Below are 14,479 nucleotides of genomic sequence, written 5' to 3' on the forward strand. Positions count from 1 at the left end.
TACCTGTATTCACCCTCTGTCTGAAACGCTCCGTTTTAGTGCATTTCAACAGAATTGCAACGGAATCACGTTGCTAGGCAACAGTTTGGGTCCATGTTTACTTCCTGTCAGCTGATGTCATTCACATACACTGCAACGGGAAATAAACTTGGAAACATTTAGAATGTTTACGTTTCAAAAATGTGTAATGGTCTAAATATTGTATATTTGTGACATCACAATTGGACAGAAATCCTAACGGCTTGTTTCAAACGCACAATTTCTGAATACGGGCTGTGTGTGTTTGTCCGTATATTAAGCGTTTTGATAGTTTAACAGTATTTATATAGCACTTAAACCTGCTTTATAATGTAAAAGACCTGAAAATCTCACTTTTTTACAATATAGGACCTTTAATGATTAACTGATCAGAAATGAGGATAAAACTAACCTTCTAAATTGTCCAAAGTTAAGAGATAAAAGGGTCATACTGCATATCTGTTAATTACAAATCACATGCCGTTTTTACACTATTACCATCTTTTTCCAAAACAGGTTTCTAATTGTTTAATAATTATACCTCTTACCAACAACATGTCCATAATTGATTAACACATATCATTTCTTTGATTAATCATTTGATTAATTAGTCTGTAAAATGTCAGAAATTAGTGAAAAATGGCCATCATAATTTCCAAGAGCCTCAAAATGCTTGTTTTGTCCCAACCAACCCAGATATATTCAATTTACAATGATATAAAAACAGAGAAGAGTAACACATCCTAACATTTGATGAGCTCAAAAGGTACAGAAATAAATGGAAAGATGTGGCTATATTGAAAAAAGAAAAAGAAAATGCTTTAAAAATCAAGAACCTTATGCTTGGAAAATAGTCAGCTATTGTGTATTTGTGATGTGTTGTAAGTTGGGTAAAACATGCAAAAACAAACAATCAGAGAAGCATGCCCTCTGAAAGCTTCCTGTTGAAAACAGGTGGGCAATTCTTTGTAACTCAGCATATTCACACAGGGATTGAGAGCAGATTATTTCCTCAGAACTGTAAAAGCTGCACGTGTCACAAGTGTACGTTTCTCAAGTTGTGCCAAATCCTCAATTTAGCTTTGATGATTAAAGTGCTCAATCTTGTGTACATTGCATTGTTTCACAGCAAACTTCTTTCATTTTATGAAAATGTAAACTGTTTTTAAAGGCAGTGACAACCAGACTGAAAAACGGTAACCCCAAACTGAAGCGGGTAATTGGGTGGGGATGTTAATGTGGTATTTTTGTGAGCCTTTTTTTAATGTAAATATATCTAGTGACGGTTGCATGTTTTGAATTGCACATGCAGTTAGAAAATAACATTTTCTATCAAAATGAAAACACTTGCCTTCATCAGGGTCGTGATGGTTGCATCGAAGGATACACAACTGTGTGTTGTTGCCAAAGTAAGAAAGAATACTCTGTGTAGACATATGTGGCTTTTACATATTTGTACTTCTGAAAGTTGTCACTGTAGGGGTGGTTTTATTTATATACCTTTTGAATTGCACCTGGAATCTGTCTGTAGGAGCAGCCAAAACAGATTTTCCACTGCAGAGTTAAAAAGGTCAAAACCAACCCTGAAACAGACAAAATGTCAATGTCTAAGTTTAGACCTATTCATTGACACTTTACCTTCAAATGTGTTTCTCAGAAGAAATACTCCGCTTACCCGCATCTCTGAAGTCTTAACATTCAATATACAGTGCAAAAATATTAAATACTATTTTAGATATATTACAGTGACACTTCATATATACAGTATATTGTTTTTATTTTTTTAATTGATGCTTACAATATGTAACCTGTGTCTTCTGTGACATTTAACTAATTTGAAATTTGTAATGATTGATTTAAGATGTAACATTTTTAAAACAAGGAAAATTAAGTTAAAATCTGACATGGACTGAAGGACACAGCTGTATAAATTAAAATATATTATTATATATTATTTTTTTGTAGTAGTATATCAATAGAGAAATGTCCTGTATGATGTGGAATTTAAAATTTGTTATCTTTGTAAAATAAGTACTTAAATATCTCTTAAATATCTCATTTCACATAGGAGAAAATGCACAACACTTAATTTATTTTGTGTGGAAAAATAAGCACAAAGATGTGGACGCCATCATAGTCGAACTAGAGAAAATCACTTTTACAATAAACTCAACTTTATTGACAGTAAAAAGTTTTGAGAATATCGAGGGGCACGCGTTTGCAACTGCAAGAACATCTCGGAAAGCAACACGACTTGTTGAAATAATGAGGCAGTTGTACATCTTTAACTTTGAGGTAAAGTGTTTTGTCATGTTACATCATTCACAAAATATCGTATAACATTGAAAAGTCCACACGAGGAGACAAAAAAAACCCATGCCTCATTTCCACTTCTTGAAAGTACTTCACATTTCAAAAATAATTCACAATTCAGGGAAAAAGCAGAAAATGACAAGCACACATGCTATATTCCATTCACACACGTTTCTCTACTTATCGAACCAAGTGCATTTTCAGATTACTTTTTTTCTCAAACAGTTTCAAGTATATTTTTGCCTGCGATCGAAGGAAATTAAGTTAAAACTATGAAGCAGCAAAACCCACAATAACAAGTAAGAATACTGAGTTTGGTCTCATTCGTGTTCCCAATATTAACATTGTCAGATAACTCACCATACTGTAGCAATAAGGTATTTGGGTGCTATAAAGAAGCAGGAGGTAACATTTCATGGACTTGAGGAATATGCTGGATAAGATTTGGAATATAGCTGATTAAATACACCAAGGCTGAAACAAACAACACTAAATAGATAATCACAAGTGATAACTGAACAGATCCAAACTGATTCCTTAATTCGTTTGTTAATTCACTTATATTATGCAAATTATTTAAAATCTCAGCCACAACTGCTGAGTGTAAAACCACAAAAGAATTGTTTTTAGTTGAACTGATATTTAATTCTCAGTCACACATTGCAGCAAACTTTTTGAGTGCAGAACCAGTGCAACGCTGTGGGTTTCTGAAGAAGGCCGGCTCCGTTAAAAATACACCGGTGTTGCAAATTAGATGGTCCGTTATTGTGAGTATTATGCGATTTATCAGTGCAGTAGAACAATCACAGAAAAGAAAAACTGTAAAGCCATCAAGTGCTTCGGCAAAGATGTTCATATATAAGCAGGGGACCTAAAAGTGCAATCCTGTGTAGGTAAAGCACCCCGGGCCATCTCAGTCAGGCTCTTTCTGTACACTACATGGCTCGTGGTCTGATCTGCACCAGTATTCTAAGGCTCACTTTAAAATCCACAAACCTATTTTAGAGCCCTAAAGACTCTGAATGTTCATTTCCCTCACGATCTCGCCCCTGTCCTGATAGTCTCGCTGTGCAGCTGCAAATATTCTCTCTTCTGAGGTGACTTCACACACGTGCTGTAAACAATGTATCCCTACAGCAGCGTACTGCTGCAGGAGTTAAGGCAATCCATTTCTGTGCTTCGTCTGTGACTAAAGCTCCTCCCAAAACCCAGAGGTACAAAGCTCTCAGTGCATATTAAGCTTACCTGACACACGACACAAAGTGCCCTCCACAACCACAAAAACAAAGCTCTATTAAGAATAGAATTCTTAAAATGTACATGCTTTCCTTAACTGCCTGTGCACATGGCCTCTCACAGGTGCTAACTAAATCACTTAGCAAAAGATGGCTAGTCAAGATTTTTAAGCACCAGTTCCCCTCCAGTTTTTTTTTTTTTTTTTTAGAGGAAATCCCCAAAGAAGGCACTTTTGAAGCAAAACCAGTAGTTTTGCCAGATGATTTGATATGGGAGTGCAATCAATCATAGAATGTAATTTGCCTCCACTAAACTTTAAATGGTGTTTGCTTTAGTTTAATAAATATTCTCAACCACAAATCCTTTTACTCACACTAGGGATTTAAAGCAACTGATCTGGTGCAGAACAAACAGGAGCCTACAACTTTAGAGAGCAGCAGTCCCCTCTCCTCACCCGACCGCTATCCCCTCTTCTCAGCCCACCTGATGCTCTCCGCGGCTGATGTGAGACGAGAACTCGTAGCGGTCCTGGCTGCGGTGGCCGCAGATGTTGCACTCGAAGGGCTGGCGGAAGCCGTGGCAGCCCATGTGGATGGTGAACATGACGTGGTCCAGGAAGAGGATGCGACAGTGCCGGCAGTGGAAGGAGCGCACTGGTCGTCCGTCCCTGTCTAACACCTGCACAGTCTCCCTGGAAGAAAGGGGCGAGACGGGGCTCCTCTTTGCTATGATGGGGGGCGCAGGACACGCTCTCTCCCACTCTGGGTCCGAGTCTTTGGCCTGCCTGGGGCTGGAAGTGGGATGGCTGCGGGGCAGTGCTGGGGTTTGGTAGTGGAGGTGGTGGTTGTTGGAGGTACTTGTCGGGGCTGTAGCCCTTGTGCTCTGCTCTTCTGCTGTGCTCTCTGTGTCTGTAGAGTCGGGGCAGCCGTTGGGCGAGGTGGTGTAGCTGTGGGCTGAGCGCTGGTCATCGCGGCCTTCACCCGCCTCCCGCCCCGCCAGGCCAAGAGACACCGCTGCCATCCCACCTCCACCATGGGCCCGGGGGCCCTGAGGAGTCACGTTGCTGTTGATGGAGCCCATAACCGTGCGTACCTCCGACAGGAAGGCAGGATGGAGCTGAGACAGTGCAGGCGGCTCATGGTTCTCCCCTTTACCCCTGCCGCCTTGGAGATGTGGACCAGCCGACCGAGCAGAGTCCCCAGCGGGCTGAGAGCTCATGAGGTCCCCGTCCTTCTCAGAGCCAGAGGACAATTCGTAAGGTGCTTCAGGTAGGTCAAGGTGCATGTGCTTCTCACCTATGAAAAGGAATATCAGTAATAAACAATGATTAAGATGGAGGGTCTCCTGGACCAACTGTCTCCAAACTGGTAACTAGGGCTGTGTATTGTTAAGAATCTAGCGATACGATTAGTTACAGGGGTTGTGATTCAAAATATGATCGCGATATATTGCAATACTTAAAGCAAAGCGATATATTACAATTTTTTAAATCTAATTTTAGGAAAACTATCATAGTATAAAGAGCACACCATCATATGCATAATATCGGAGTTTAAAAAAAGTTTTACTTTTTCATGCAATCAGAACAGTGGGATCTGCATTTGCATTTATCACAGTCCCTGTAACATCCAACATCATAGCACTACTTTGAGAGGGCGCATACACTGAGAGGGTGCATCTCATTGCAAATTAAATAAAGTATTGACTGAGTTAATCTTTGCATTTAAGATATTAATTGATTCAGTGTTTTTGAAAATCGATACAGTATCACAAACTATCTGCAGGACAGCTGGTGATGTTAGACAAAGATCCTTATTATCACATAATTTAAATATAAAATAGAATGTCCATGCATAATAAGTTATATATCTCTACACTCTTACTAAACATGAATAACATGGATTGTCTAATTAAAATAAACTCACCCAGAAACTTCTGTGGCGTTGACCTCTTGCGTTTGGTGATGCTAATAGCCAGTCTATCCACAAACTGGATCTTTTCACTGGATGGCTGGAGCACAGGTTTAGTAATCGTCTCCATATTTACTGACTCTTCGTCTGCAAACAGAAAGTTCTTTGTCATCAATATACAGACTAACTCATTATTTGTAGAAATGTGTTAAACTTGCTTTATTCAATCTATTTGCATTAACAATCAAACTTAGAAGCTTATTGTCTATAGAAATGACTGTGTTTCATGTATGTGTGATATGTTACCCTGTGCTGTCTGTGCAATGGCTGCTGTCTGGTGGTCCAGGCTTTTCAGATAACTATGGCAGCGCTCTAGATGCTCTTCGAGTGTGCTCTGTTGTTTGTAGCTTCGACTACAGTAGCTGCACTTGAAAGGTTTTCCCACAGTTGGAGAAGAAGCTGCAATTCAGAGGAAAAAAAATATTGAAGTGATAGATCGACAAAATGGGACAAAGTTTCACCCTAGACGATGGATACTGCTGATCAAATGTAACTACTATAGTGGTGTTGTTTATTAAAATGTTTGTCGGAGGGGATTTTTATAAAGAGCAACTCATTATTGGCTAGGTTTGCAAGAATGGATTTCCCCATTGATTGGGAATTCCTGAAATTGTTCTGTATTGCTCGCCAGTGACGACAGAAAACGCCTAACCCTTAACCGCATTGTTTCCTCTTAGTAAGCCGTCGGAAAGTCTGACGTCAATTCGCTGAAATCCAGTTCGCAAGAATCTTTTCTTCGAAAATGAACCCTTGAGACCCGCGGAGATCCACCAAGATCTACTCTAATGTACTGTACTGTACCAAGACTCTGTCAACACCTGTTCAATGTGTGTTCACAAATTGAGAGGCGCCAACAGGATTTCCTGTTTTCACAAATGTTAAATGTCATATTTTGTCATGTGTTTTACTGTACACGCTGGTGAAGAACACCTATTTCCTCTGAGCTTCGCAGAAGGGGGGCCATTCTAATGAATACCCACTTCTACCGCTAACCGTTGTTTCCCACGCTATACCTCATCACAACAAGGTGTAATGTTAATATGGAACAACTGCATCCATCAAGTAGATTCACGAAAAAATCTCTTCTACTGTTGTATTGCACTTAAAGCTCACTGATTTACCTGTATGTGTGCGTAGGTGTCCAGCCAGGGCATCTCTCCGGCGACAAGCGTAGTTGCAAACAGGACATTTGAAAGGCTTCTCTCCTGAGTGCAACTTGATGTGGCGCAACAAGTTCCCCTTCTGGGTGAAGGAAGCTCCACACTGGTTACACTGGAACGGCCTCTCGCCTGTGCACACATGGACAGACAGAGGATTTTAGAGGTAAATCATTTGCCTTTACTTAATGACATTTAGGGTATTTTGGCCATATTTTGTTCTGACCTGTGTGGCTACGCTTGTGCACCATCAGCACGTTGGGTCCGATGCAGATCATCCCGCACACCTCGCACTGGAGCTTACCATTGGCCAGCCGGATGGGTCCCGGTGAAGCAGCATTCGGACTGGCCATCTCGTTGTAAACGCTCCCTCTGTCTGCGCCAGCCCCAGCGTACTCGGCGCTCCCCTCTTCCATGGGGTCATCCCTCCTGCTATCGTCCCTCACAGCCTCTCTGTTCTCTGGCTGTGGAGCACCTGGTGACTCATCGTCGCTGCACAGCTCAACCTTGATGGAGTTTGCTGCGCAGAGAGAGGGTGAGGGGAAAAAAACACATTTACTTTCATACACAATGTTAATGAAGAATTCTACGACAATGAAAAGAAATAATAACAGACCACTAAGGGAGCGGTGTGGTGACGACTGCTGACTGTTTGGAGATCTCGCTGAAGGGCCCTGCAACCCGCCATAAAAGTCCTGTTCCGTTGATGACTCTCCTCCATTACCTGAAACATCAATATGCCCGTGTTATTAAAGTAAACATTAAAGTCTGGAGACTGTACACACAAATGTAGAGTAGTTTCTCCTTTATGTATAAACTTACCTTGTGCAAATGAGCATCCATTGCAGTCATCAGCATTCATTCTCTCACCAGATGCCTACAGAAATATGAGTTCAAAACAGACTGTCAATGTTACTTTTTAACCATTCATAATGATAATTTTTGAGAAGATCCAACTTTCATATAATACCTTTGACGCAAAACATATAAAATATACTTACCAGCTGTTTGTTGTTACAAAAATAAGGCTAGGAAACAGATACAAATGTCTAATAATATATTTCACTGTAATAAACTAATTTAGTAAATTTGGCTTCTGCCCTGCTATTTCTGTATCATGTAGATTCTTCTGCACCGTGGCCAGCAAATGAATATGAGAGGCTCCACATTTATAGAAAGCTAATGGCCAAGAGTGTTGGAGGAGGAGTTTAAACTACTGGGGGTGGACAAAATAGCTGGAACACCATACAATATTGACATAATCTCAACAAAATTCAATAGTAAGATCAAACTATTGATCCCAGGAGGTAAATTTAGCATCAGAGCAGCACAGGAAGACGGTTAGAGAGGTAGAGAGGAAAAGAATACAGATACTGTAAGTAGAAAAAAATACTATATAATACTATATACAGATTAGAGCTGCAACAATTAATGGATTAATCGATTAGTTGTCAACTATTAAATTAATCGCCAACTATTTTGATAATCAATTAATTGGTTTGAGTAATTTTTTAAGAAAAGAAAAGTCAAAATTCTCTGATTCCTGCTTCTTAAAAGTGAATATTATCTGGTTATTCGAGAAAATCGAGAAAATAATCAACAGATTAATCAACAATGAAAATAATTGTTAGTTGCAGCCCTAATACAGTTTTAAAAAAATCAAGTTAGAAAGCTATATGTACAGTATGTTACCATAACCAGTGTGTATAAATGTGCAAAGCAATGCAGTAATAGTGCAGTTTTCTGATAATCTATCTATCTATATATATTAGGGCTTTAACGCTATAATAACGCGTTAACGCCACTAATTTCTTTAACGCATTAACGCAACTTGCCATTTTTGGGTTGTAGCGGGCTCAGTTTTAATCATATCATACTAGCTTGTTGCGAAGGAGGCTAAATAACTCTCCAAACTTATGCTTAATTGTGGTGAGGAAAAACTGGCATGGCCATTTTCAAAGGGGTCCCTTGACCTCTGACCTCAAGATATGTGAATGAAAATGGGTTCTATGGGTACCCACGAGTCTCCCCTTTACATACATGCCCACTTTATGATAATCACATGCAGTTTTGGGCAAGTCATAGTCAAGTCAGCACACTGACACACTGACAACTGTTGGGCTTGAATTTGCCATATTATGATTTGAACATATTTGTTACGCTAAATGCAGTACCTGTGAGGGTTTCTGGACAATATTTGTCATTGTTTTGTGTTGTTAATTGATTACTAATAATAAATACATACATTTGCCTAAAGCAAGCATGTTTGCCCACTTCCATGTTGACAAAAGTATTAAATACTTGACAAATCTCCCTTTAAGGTACAATTTGATGAGATTAAAAAATGTGCCATTAATCGTAATTAACTATGGACAATCATGCGATTACTCACAAAATTATTTTTTTAATATTATTTATTCATGTTTATTAATATTTATATCTTCACAAATATTATAAAAGCCTATTGGATTTTATTTTTTGTATTTGCTGTTGTTTTTCATTGCTAATTGTTCCTGTTATTTTGTCCACCGTGTAATAGGCTAATAATAAATTATGGGGGGGATTTTATTGTAGGTTATATATTAGGTGCAGTTACTCCACAGCAGACATCAAAGTGCAAAGATGTATGGAGACACTACACCAAATTTCCAACACTGGCGGTGCTGAGTTGCAAGATTTTTCCAGACATGCTGATGTTATGTGACCACAGATCAGGTGATGCTCTATTTAATTCCATGTTGACAAGAAAAAACGAGACACAAAATAACCCCAGATGTACAAATGCTGCTGCACCTTTTGGGGCCAAATGGATGACAACAACAATGGACAAGAGGAGAGACTATATGGAGCTGAGGCTGAGGCTGATGGGAGGAGGCGGAGACAACGCAGCGCTAGGGAAAATTAATATCCTGGCATTGGCCGCGCATGGGGAGCAACAGGCGCTGATGCAGCCGGGAGGAGACGCGCCAGTCACACCAGGGCACGGCGATTAAAAAAAAAAATTATTAAAAAAAAAAAATTGCACACCAGCACCATGCAATCCTATCTGTGCAACTGTGCAATAAAAAAACATATTTTTTTATAATAACTATCATGCTTTGCTCCTCCATGTATGCGCTTGCTACTTGTTTTCCGTTCATCAGCTTTCATGGACGGTCGAGACAGTCGGCGAGACACAATGTGAGGATGTGTTGCAGGAGTTGTCCAAATTGTCCGCATGAACGCAGCTTGTCATCCGACATCGAGCACGTCAAACCCGGCCAATGTTTCTCATGAAGCTCCGTTGCTATGGCACCCGACCACACGACAAATGGCATTCACCCCCAACCAACTACTCTCCACAAACATGCCATATACTTCACCATAATAAAGCCAATGTAATGGTCTTACCAAGCGCCGCGGTGAAGTCCACAAAGCCTCCTCCTCCTTACCTGGCGACCGATCGCTTGTTTTCCTTTTTTAATTGTCTGGATAGCTGTTTGTTTTCCCAGGCGACGACAGCATCTCCGGGATTTTTCTTTTTTTTTTTTTTTTTTTTTTTTTTTTTTTACCTGGGAATCCCAAACAACTTCCGGGCCCATGCTGGGATACAGACCGAATAATGGTACAACAGAGCTCCTGATCCACTGAGTGTCGAATGCATCGATGCATGGCAGCAGCTCTGTGCAGGTGCTCTATACAGGTGCTTAAAAAATGTGATGAGCCATAAGAAGAACTCATATAGGCTCAAAAAGAAGACTATTATTATAAGAAGATTATTATTATTATAGGCTGCTGCGCATTAATATATATTTGGAGAAATACTGTCTACAAGCAGGCCTGCAAGCCTTGCTACATTTAATAAAATATGCATTAGAAATTCAGACACAGTTTATGATATCCTCTTCCGGAAATGCTGGAGAATGAAGTAGGCGGGTTATTTTACAATTTCTCTCTCGATCTCTCTCTCTCTTTGGTGTCTGTCTTTATACCTTTTATTACATGATTATTACATCATTTAAGAATGCATTTTAGATAGATGTATAGATAGATAGATGGTAACTTTATTGATCCCGAGGGAAATTAAAGTTTCCAGCATCACAGTTCCATAGTGCAAAAACATTTTAGTAAAAAGGCAGTAAAAAAAAGTTAGTAGTACAAAGTACAAAAAAATATACCAGATATAAAAAATACAAGGAGATGAAGAAAGCTGTTAAAACTGAATATAGTGCAGGGATAACAGCTGTGATACACGACTATTACAAAAATTGAATATAGTGCAGAAGAGACTGTTAAAAATGAGTATAGTGCATTATTAACTGTTTAGTATTCATGATGTGAAATTAAAGGATATGAACATGGTGGTGTTGGTTTAACGTTTTAATAGCAAGAAAAACACACATTAAAACATTAAGTATATTTTTGTGATGAAATAGTTTATGGTGATATTACATCTTTAGCACCACAAGGTGGCAGCAAAGTGCTCTTTAAGATCAACTCTGTCAAGTAGCCAATCAGACAGCTGTGAAATACTGTGCAAGTTTCTGTGCATTTATGTTCCATGAGACAACAGAAAACAATGATTGAAAGGTCATTCCTGTTATGCAGATGCAGACAAATGGCTTGAATTATAGATTAAGGTCTTCTTTATCATATCAAACATATAATAATGCATATTACAATATTTTTTTTTTTTTAACTTTATTGACCCTTTTTTGTTACATGTGCAAGCTTTTATCATATCCCCAGTGCAAAGTAATCAATTTCTATAAGAACTATAAGCCATAAAATTTAAAATATTCAATATATTCTTTAATTATCTTACAGGCCACGTTAGACTTGCTCTGGTTATATATATATATATATATATATATATTAGGAAGAACTATAGTTATTTTTCATTTTAATCATTTACTGTCCCTGAAATCATTTTCTACCCTGTTAATAGTTTTTCATCTTCAAAAGAAAAAAGAAGAAAAAGACTACATTTCCATTGAAACCATTTTCAGGAAGTGACATAATTTGTTTGGGAGGGAAGTTAAAGGGGTAAAGCAGGGTAAGCATACACTTTTACTTATGCCTTTTTTTGTCCATCTTCCATGATGTTGATCTGTTACACTCTTAAAATTCACCCTGTTTGGCAATATTATTATTATTATCATTATCATCAGCATTTATTTAATTTTATTTAATTTAATTTAATTTATTTTATTTATTTTATTTTATTTATTTTATTTATTATCTAGTGAACCAAGACACGACAGGTGATGTTAGACACAACAAAACTTAATACATTGCGTGACATGACTAGGTTAAAGCGATGGGGAAAAACTAATGAAACAAACAAAGAGGATGAATACCAAATATTTGGCTAATTTATGAAGAAAATTGGTCCGATCAAAAAAAAAGTAAAAACATATTTGATATTGTTACAAAATTTCTGTTTATGTATAGAAGGGGTGGCTAGCTAAATCTGGATCACTCACAGAGCTATCGCTGGAAAAATGTTCCACCCTATTAGGTTTATAGACCAATAAACCAGTCCACCCATAAAGATTATTATATGAGTGCCTGAGATTGGCAAATATGTTTTCCTGACAGTTAAACATGTCACTATTCTTATATAATGCAAATAAACATGAAAAATCCATTTATTTTTTTAAGGCCGAAATGTTGCTGCATATCAGGAATGACCTCACTGTGCCCTCGCAACTATTTTTCAGGCCAGTCAGTGCGGAATGAAGGTTTAACTATCCGAATTGACGAGGTTTGTGCCGTTGTAGAAGGACCTCATAGGCCTCATGGATCTTCACAAACATTGCCTCAGCATCCTTGCTGGGGTTGTGGTCTGGATGCCATGTCTTGACCAGGTCTCTGTAGCTGTGAGTTATGTCTTCAAGAGAGGCCTCCGTTTCCAATGACAATACCTGCAACAGAAATATATCCAGATTGGATATTATGACGATGCCAAAAAAATTACTGTACTCTACACCTCGAGGTATAACAATCTTAACACGTCACTTATATTTATAGCCTTTCCAGAGTTATGAGCTCACCCGCAGTGCCTCTTTTTCTCTCTCAGTGTACTCTTTGAGCAGAATTTCCAGCACCTTCCTCCAAGCGTCTTCATAGTACCCCCCTCCGGTAAGAACGCACAAGAGCCGATATGGCATTAAAAGAATGTACTCCAACACATTTCTGAGCCAAGGCAGGAACCAGAAAATATCCAGCAGTGCTGCTACACAGTCAGACAGGTAGTACAAAGTGGCTGTGGTGTTGTGGAAAATACAGTAACCCAGCGGAGCAGAGAAGGCCAGCCAGGCTAGACCGAGCTTGTAAAGCCGTGGACCTGGTAAAAAAGATGGAAATAAATGTAATTTTAGTGGGTCTTAAAGATTTAGAGAAAAGCAGTGATATCATGGTGTATCATCTGACCTAGTTTCTGTGTGCTCCCGGGTGTCCGTGGAGGTTTGACCCTGCGGTGCTGTGCAGCAGCGACACTGGCGGCCAGGCTTATGGGGAGAGGTGATAAGGTGCTGCCGTAGAATATCGGGGAGGTTATGAGACAAGTCGCCAACGTTTTTTGGAGGTCAGAAGTCTGCTGGCCAATACAGGACACCAGATGTACCCCTGCACCCACACATAGAGGCAGCACGATCAAGTAGAAGAAACCAAGGGAGTTTAGCCCAATCAGAGCCACGGTGCCAAAGTAGATCCCAACACACACCTGACCAACAAACCTGACAGGGCTTACAGGTGGAGGCACCATGGTGGGGCGGGGTCTTCTCTCTTTCTCTGCATCTTGATTGGCCTCAGCAACATATGCAGGAATACGTATGAACTCTCTGACCCAGCCGAACCCAAATCCTCCCAGGGTTAGCATCCATAACAGAGCATGGCTGTCTCTTCCTAAATATATATGGTGAAGGCCCAAAGGCCCACCTGCTGCCCACAGGGCATAGGCTACTATGACACGTTTTACCATCCTTTGGCCTCAGTGGATCAGTCCCTGTACAGGTGAATATTAGTCATCCTTCATGGGTACCTGCAATGAAGTCATGGAAGAGTTTAGTCTTACCTACTCTCATTCTTTATTATGCTATATTGACTGCTGATAGCTATTTTACATTATGCGCCTGATCACATCACACATTTTGATCCCATGTGCTCCCCTCACTTTTACCTATTTCATTACAGTTCGGTGTGTTTGCCCTATGATCTGTGTGCTTTGCTGGTATCTTGGCAAAGGGATTTTTAATCTCTGCGATCCACTTCCCTGGTTAAATAATATATTATATAAGAGGGATTTATCTTAGCTCGTGAAGGGCATTGTCATTTAAAGCCATTACGCGATCCAAAACATAGCAGGCTGTAACATGTTATTACGAGATTTTTTTTTTAGATAAAACATATCACATGTTATACAAACAGTCAGAAATTGAGAAGGTAGGCCCCAACCTTCCTCTATAGGCCAATCCACAGTTAATCCAAAGGCTATATCAGAGTGACCGTTCTATGTATTTACTTTTTAAAACACATTTAAGACCTATTTGGTTTTAGATAATAAAAACGAGGTTACTTACTGAGCCCATAATTTCAAATCCCGATAAATCCTTTCCTGTCCTTTCCGTAGTTGAAGTTTGTGCATGTTGTTGCAACAGTTGGACTTTGGATCATGACAATGAAATTATACATGTGGACATTTAGGTCCCTTGATCATCTGATAAGGTAAGGAAAAGGCCTGAAGGAACATTTGTGAGAGACAGGACACTGATTTTAATGCTTTTAAAGAAGAATACATTGCAA

The 14,479-nt window shown here is 39.2% G+C and overlaps 2 protein-coding genes and 1 long non-coding RNA gene across 5 annotated transcripts; 1 reads left to right on the plus strand and 2 right to left on the minus strand.

The window, feature by feature from the left end:
- Positions 1 to 3,105: 3,105 nt before the first annotated feature.
- ikzf4 (IKAROS family zinc finger 4) lies at positions 3,106 to 10,526 on the minus strand. Of its 3 annotated transcripts, none has more exons than XM_074644364.1 (8): positions 10,126 to 10,526; positions 7,517 to 7,571; positions 7,311 to 7,418; positions 6,921 to 7,214; positions 6,659 to 6,826; positions 5,784 to 5,936; positions 5,493 to 5,624; positions 3,106 to 4,862 (listed from the first exon to the last, which is right to left on the minus strand). In XM_074644364.1, exons 1-8 carry the CDS (start codon positions 10,273 to 10,275, stop codon positions 4,042 to 4,044), a joined length of 1,881 nt encoding a protein of 626 aa, XP_074500465.1. In that variant the 5' UTR covers positions 10,276 to 10,526; the 3' UTR covers positions 3,106 to 4,041. The 3 variants fall into 3 exon arrangements, with proteins under 3 accessions (XP_074500465.1, XP_074500467.1, XP_074500466.1); XM_074644366.1 differs by having other exon boundaries at positions 7,696 to 10,526; XM_074644365.1 differs by having other exon boundaries at positions 10,085 to 10,525.
- Positions 4,690 to 7,482, plus strand: LOC141772889 (uncharacterized). The gene is made up of 3 exons (XR_012594975.1): positions 4,690 to 4,835; positions 6,675 to 6,860; positions 6,949 to 7,482. It is a non-coding gene; the product is annotated as an uncharacterized LOC141772889 (long non-coding RNA).
- Positions 10,527 to 11,038: 512 nt separating the features above from the next.
- Positions 11,039 to 14,414, minus strand: dnajc22 (DnaJ (Hsp40) homolog, subfamily C, member 22). The gene is made up of 4 exons (XM_074644368.1): positions 14,257 to 14,414; positions 13,109 to 13,718; positions 12,730 to 13,022; positions 11,039 to 12,600 (listed from the first exon to the last, which is right to left on the minus strand). The coding sequence occupies exons 2-4, from the start codon at positions 13,656 to 13,658 to the stop codon at positions 12,424 to 12,426; spliced, it is 1,020 nt and encodes a 339-aa protein (XP_074500469.1). The 5' UTR covers positions 13,659 to 13,718; positions 14,257 to 14,414; the 3' UTR covers positions 11,039 to 12,423.
- Between the last annotated feature and the right edge of the window lie 65 nt (positions 14,415 to 14,479).

Source organism: Sebastes fasciatus, chromosome 8 (genome assembly GCF_043250625.1).
Source record: "Sebastes fasciatus isolate fSebFas1 chromosome 8, fSebFas1.pri, whole genome shotgun sequence".
NCBI lineage: Eukaryota > Metazoa > Chordata > Actinopteri > Perciformes > Sebastidae > Sebastes > Sebastes fasciatus.

Bases quoted from the DNA above. Each gene is read 5' to 3' on its own strand.
- ikzf4 (XM_074644364.1), bottom strand. From the start codon at position 10,275: ATGGGCCCGGAAGTTGTTTGGGATTCCCAGGTAAAAAAAAAAAAAAAA. The intron at 7,215-7,310 runs GTCTGTTATTAT...CTCTCTGCGCAG, and splicing joins ACCACACCGCTCCCTTAGTG to CAAACTCCATCAAGGTTGAG. The intron at 5,937-6,658 runs GTAAATCAGTGA...TCTGAATTGCAG, and splicing joins ACACCTACGCACACATACAG to CTTCTTCTCCAACTGTGGGA.
- dnajc22 (XM_074644368.1), bottom strand. From the start codon at position 13,658: ATGGTAAAACGTGTCATAGTAGCCTATGCCCTGTGGGCAGCAGGTGGG. The intron at 13,023-13,108 runs GTCAGATGATAC...CTTTTTTACCAG, and splicing joins CGGGAGCACACAGAAACTAG to GTCCACGGCTTTACAAGCTC. The intron at 12,601-12,729 runs GTGAGCTCATAA...TTTCTGTTGCAG, and splicing joins GAGAAAAAGAGGCACTGCGG to GTATTGTCATTGGAAACGGA.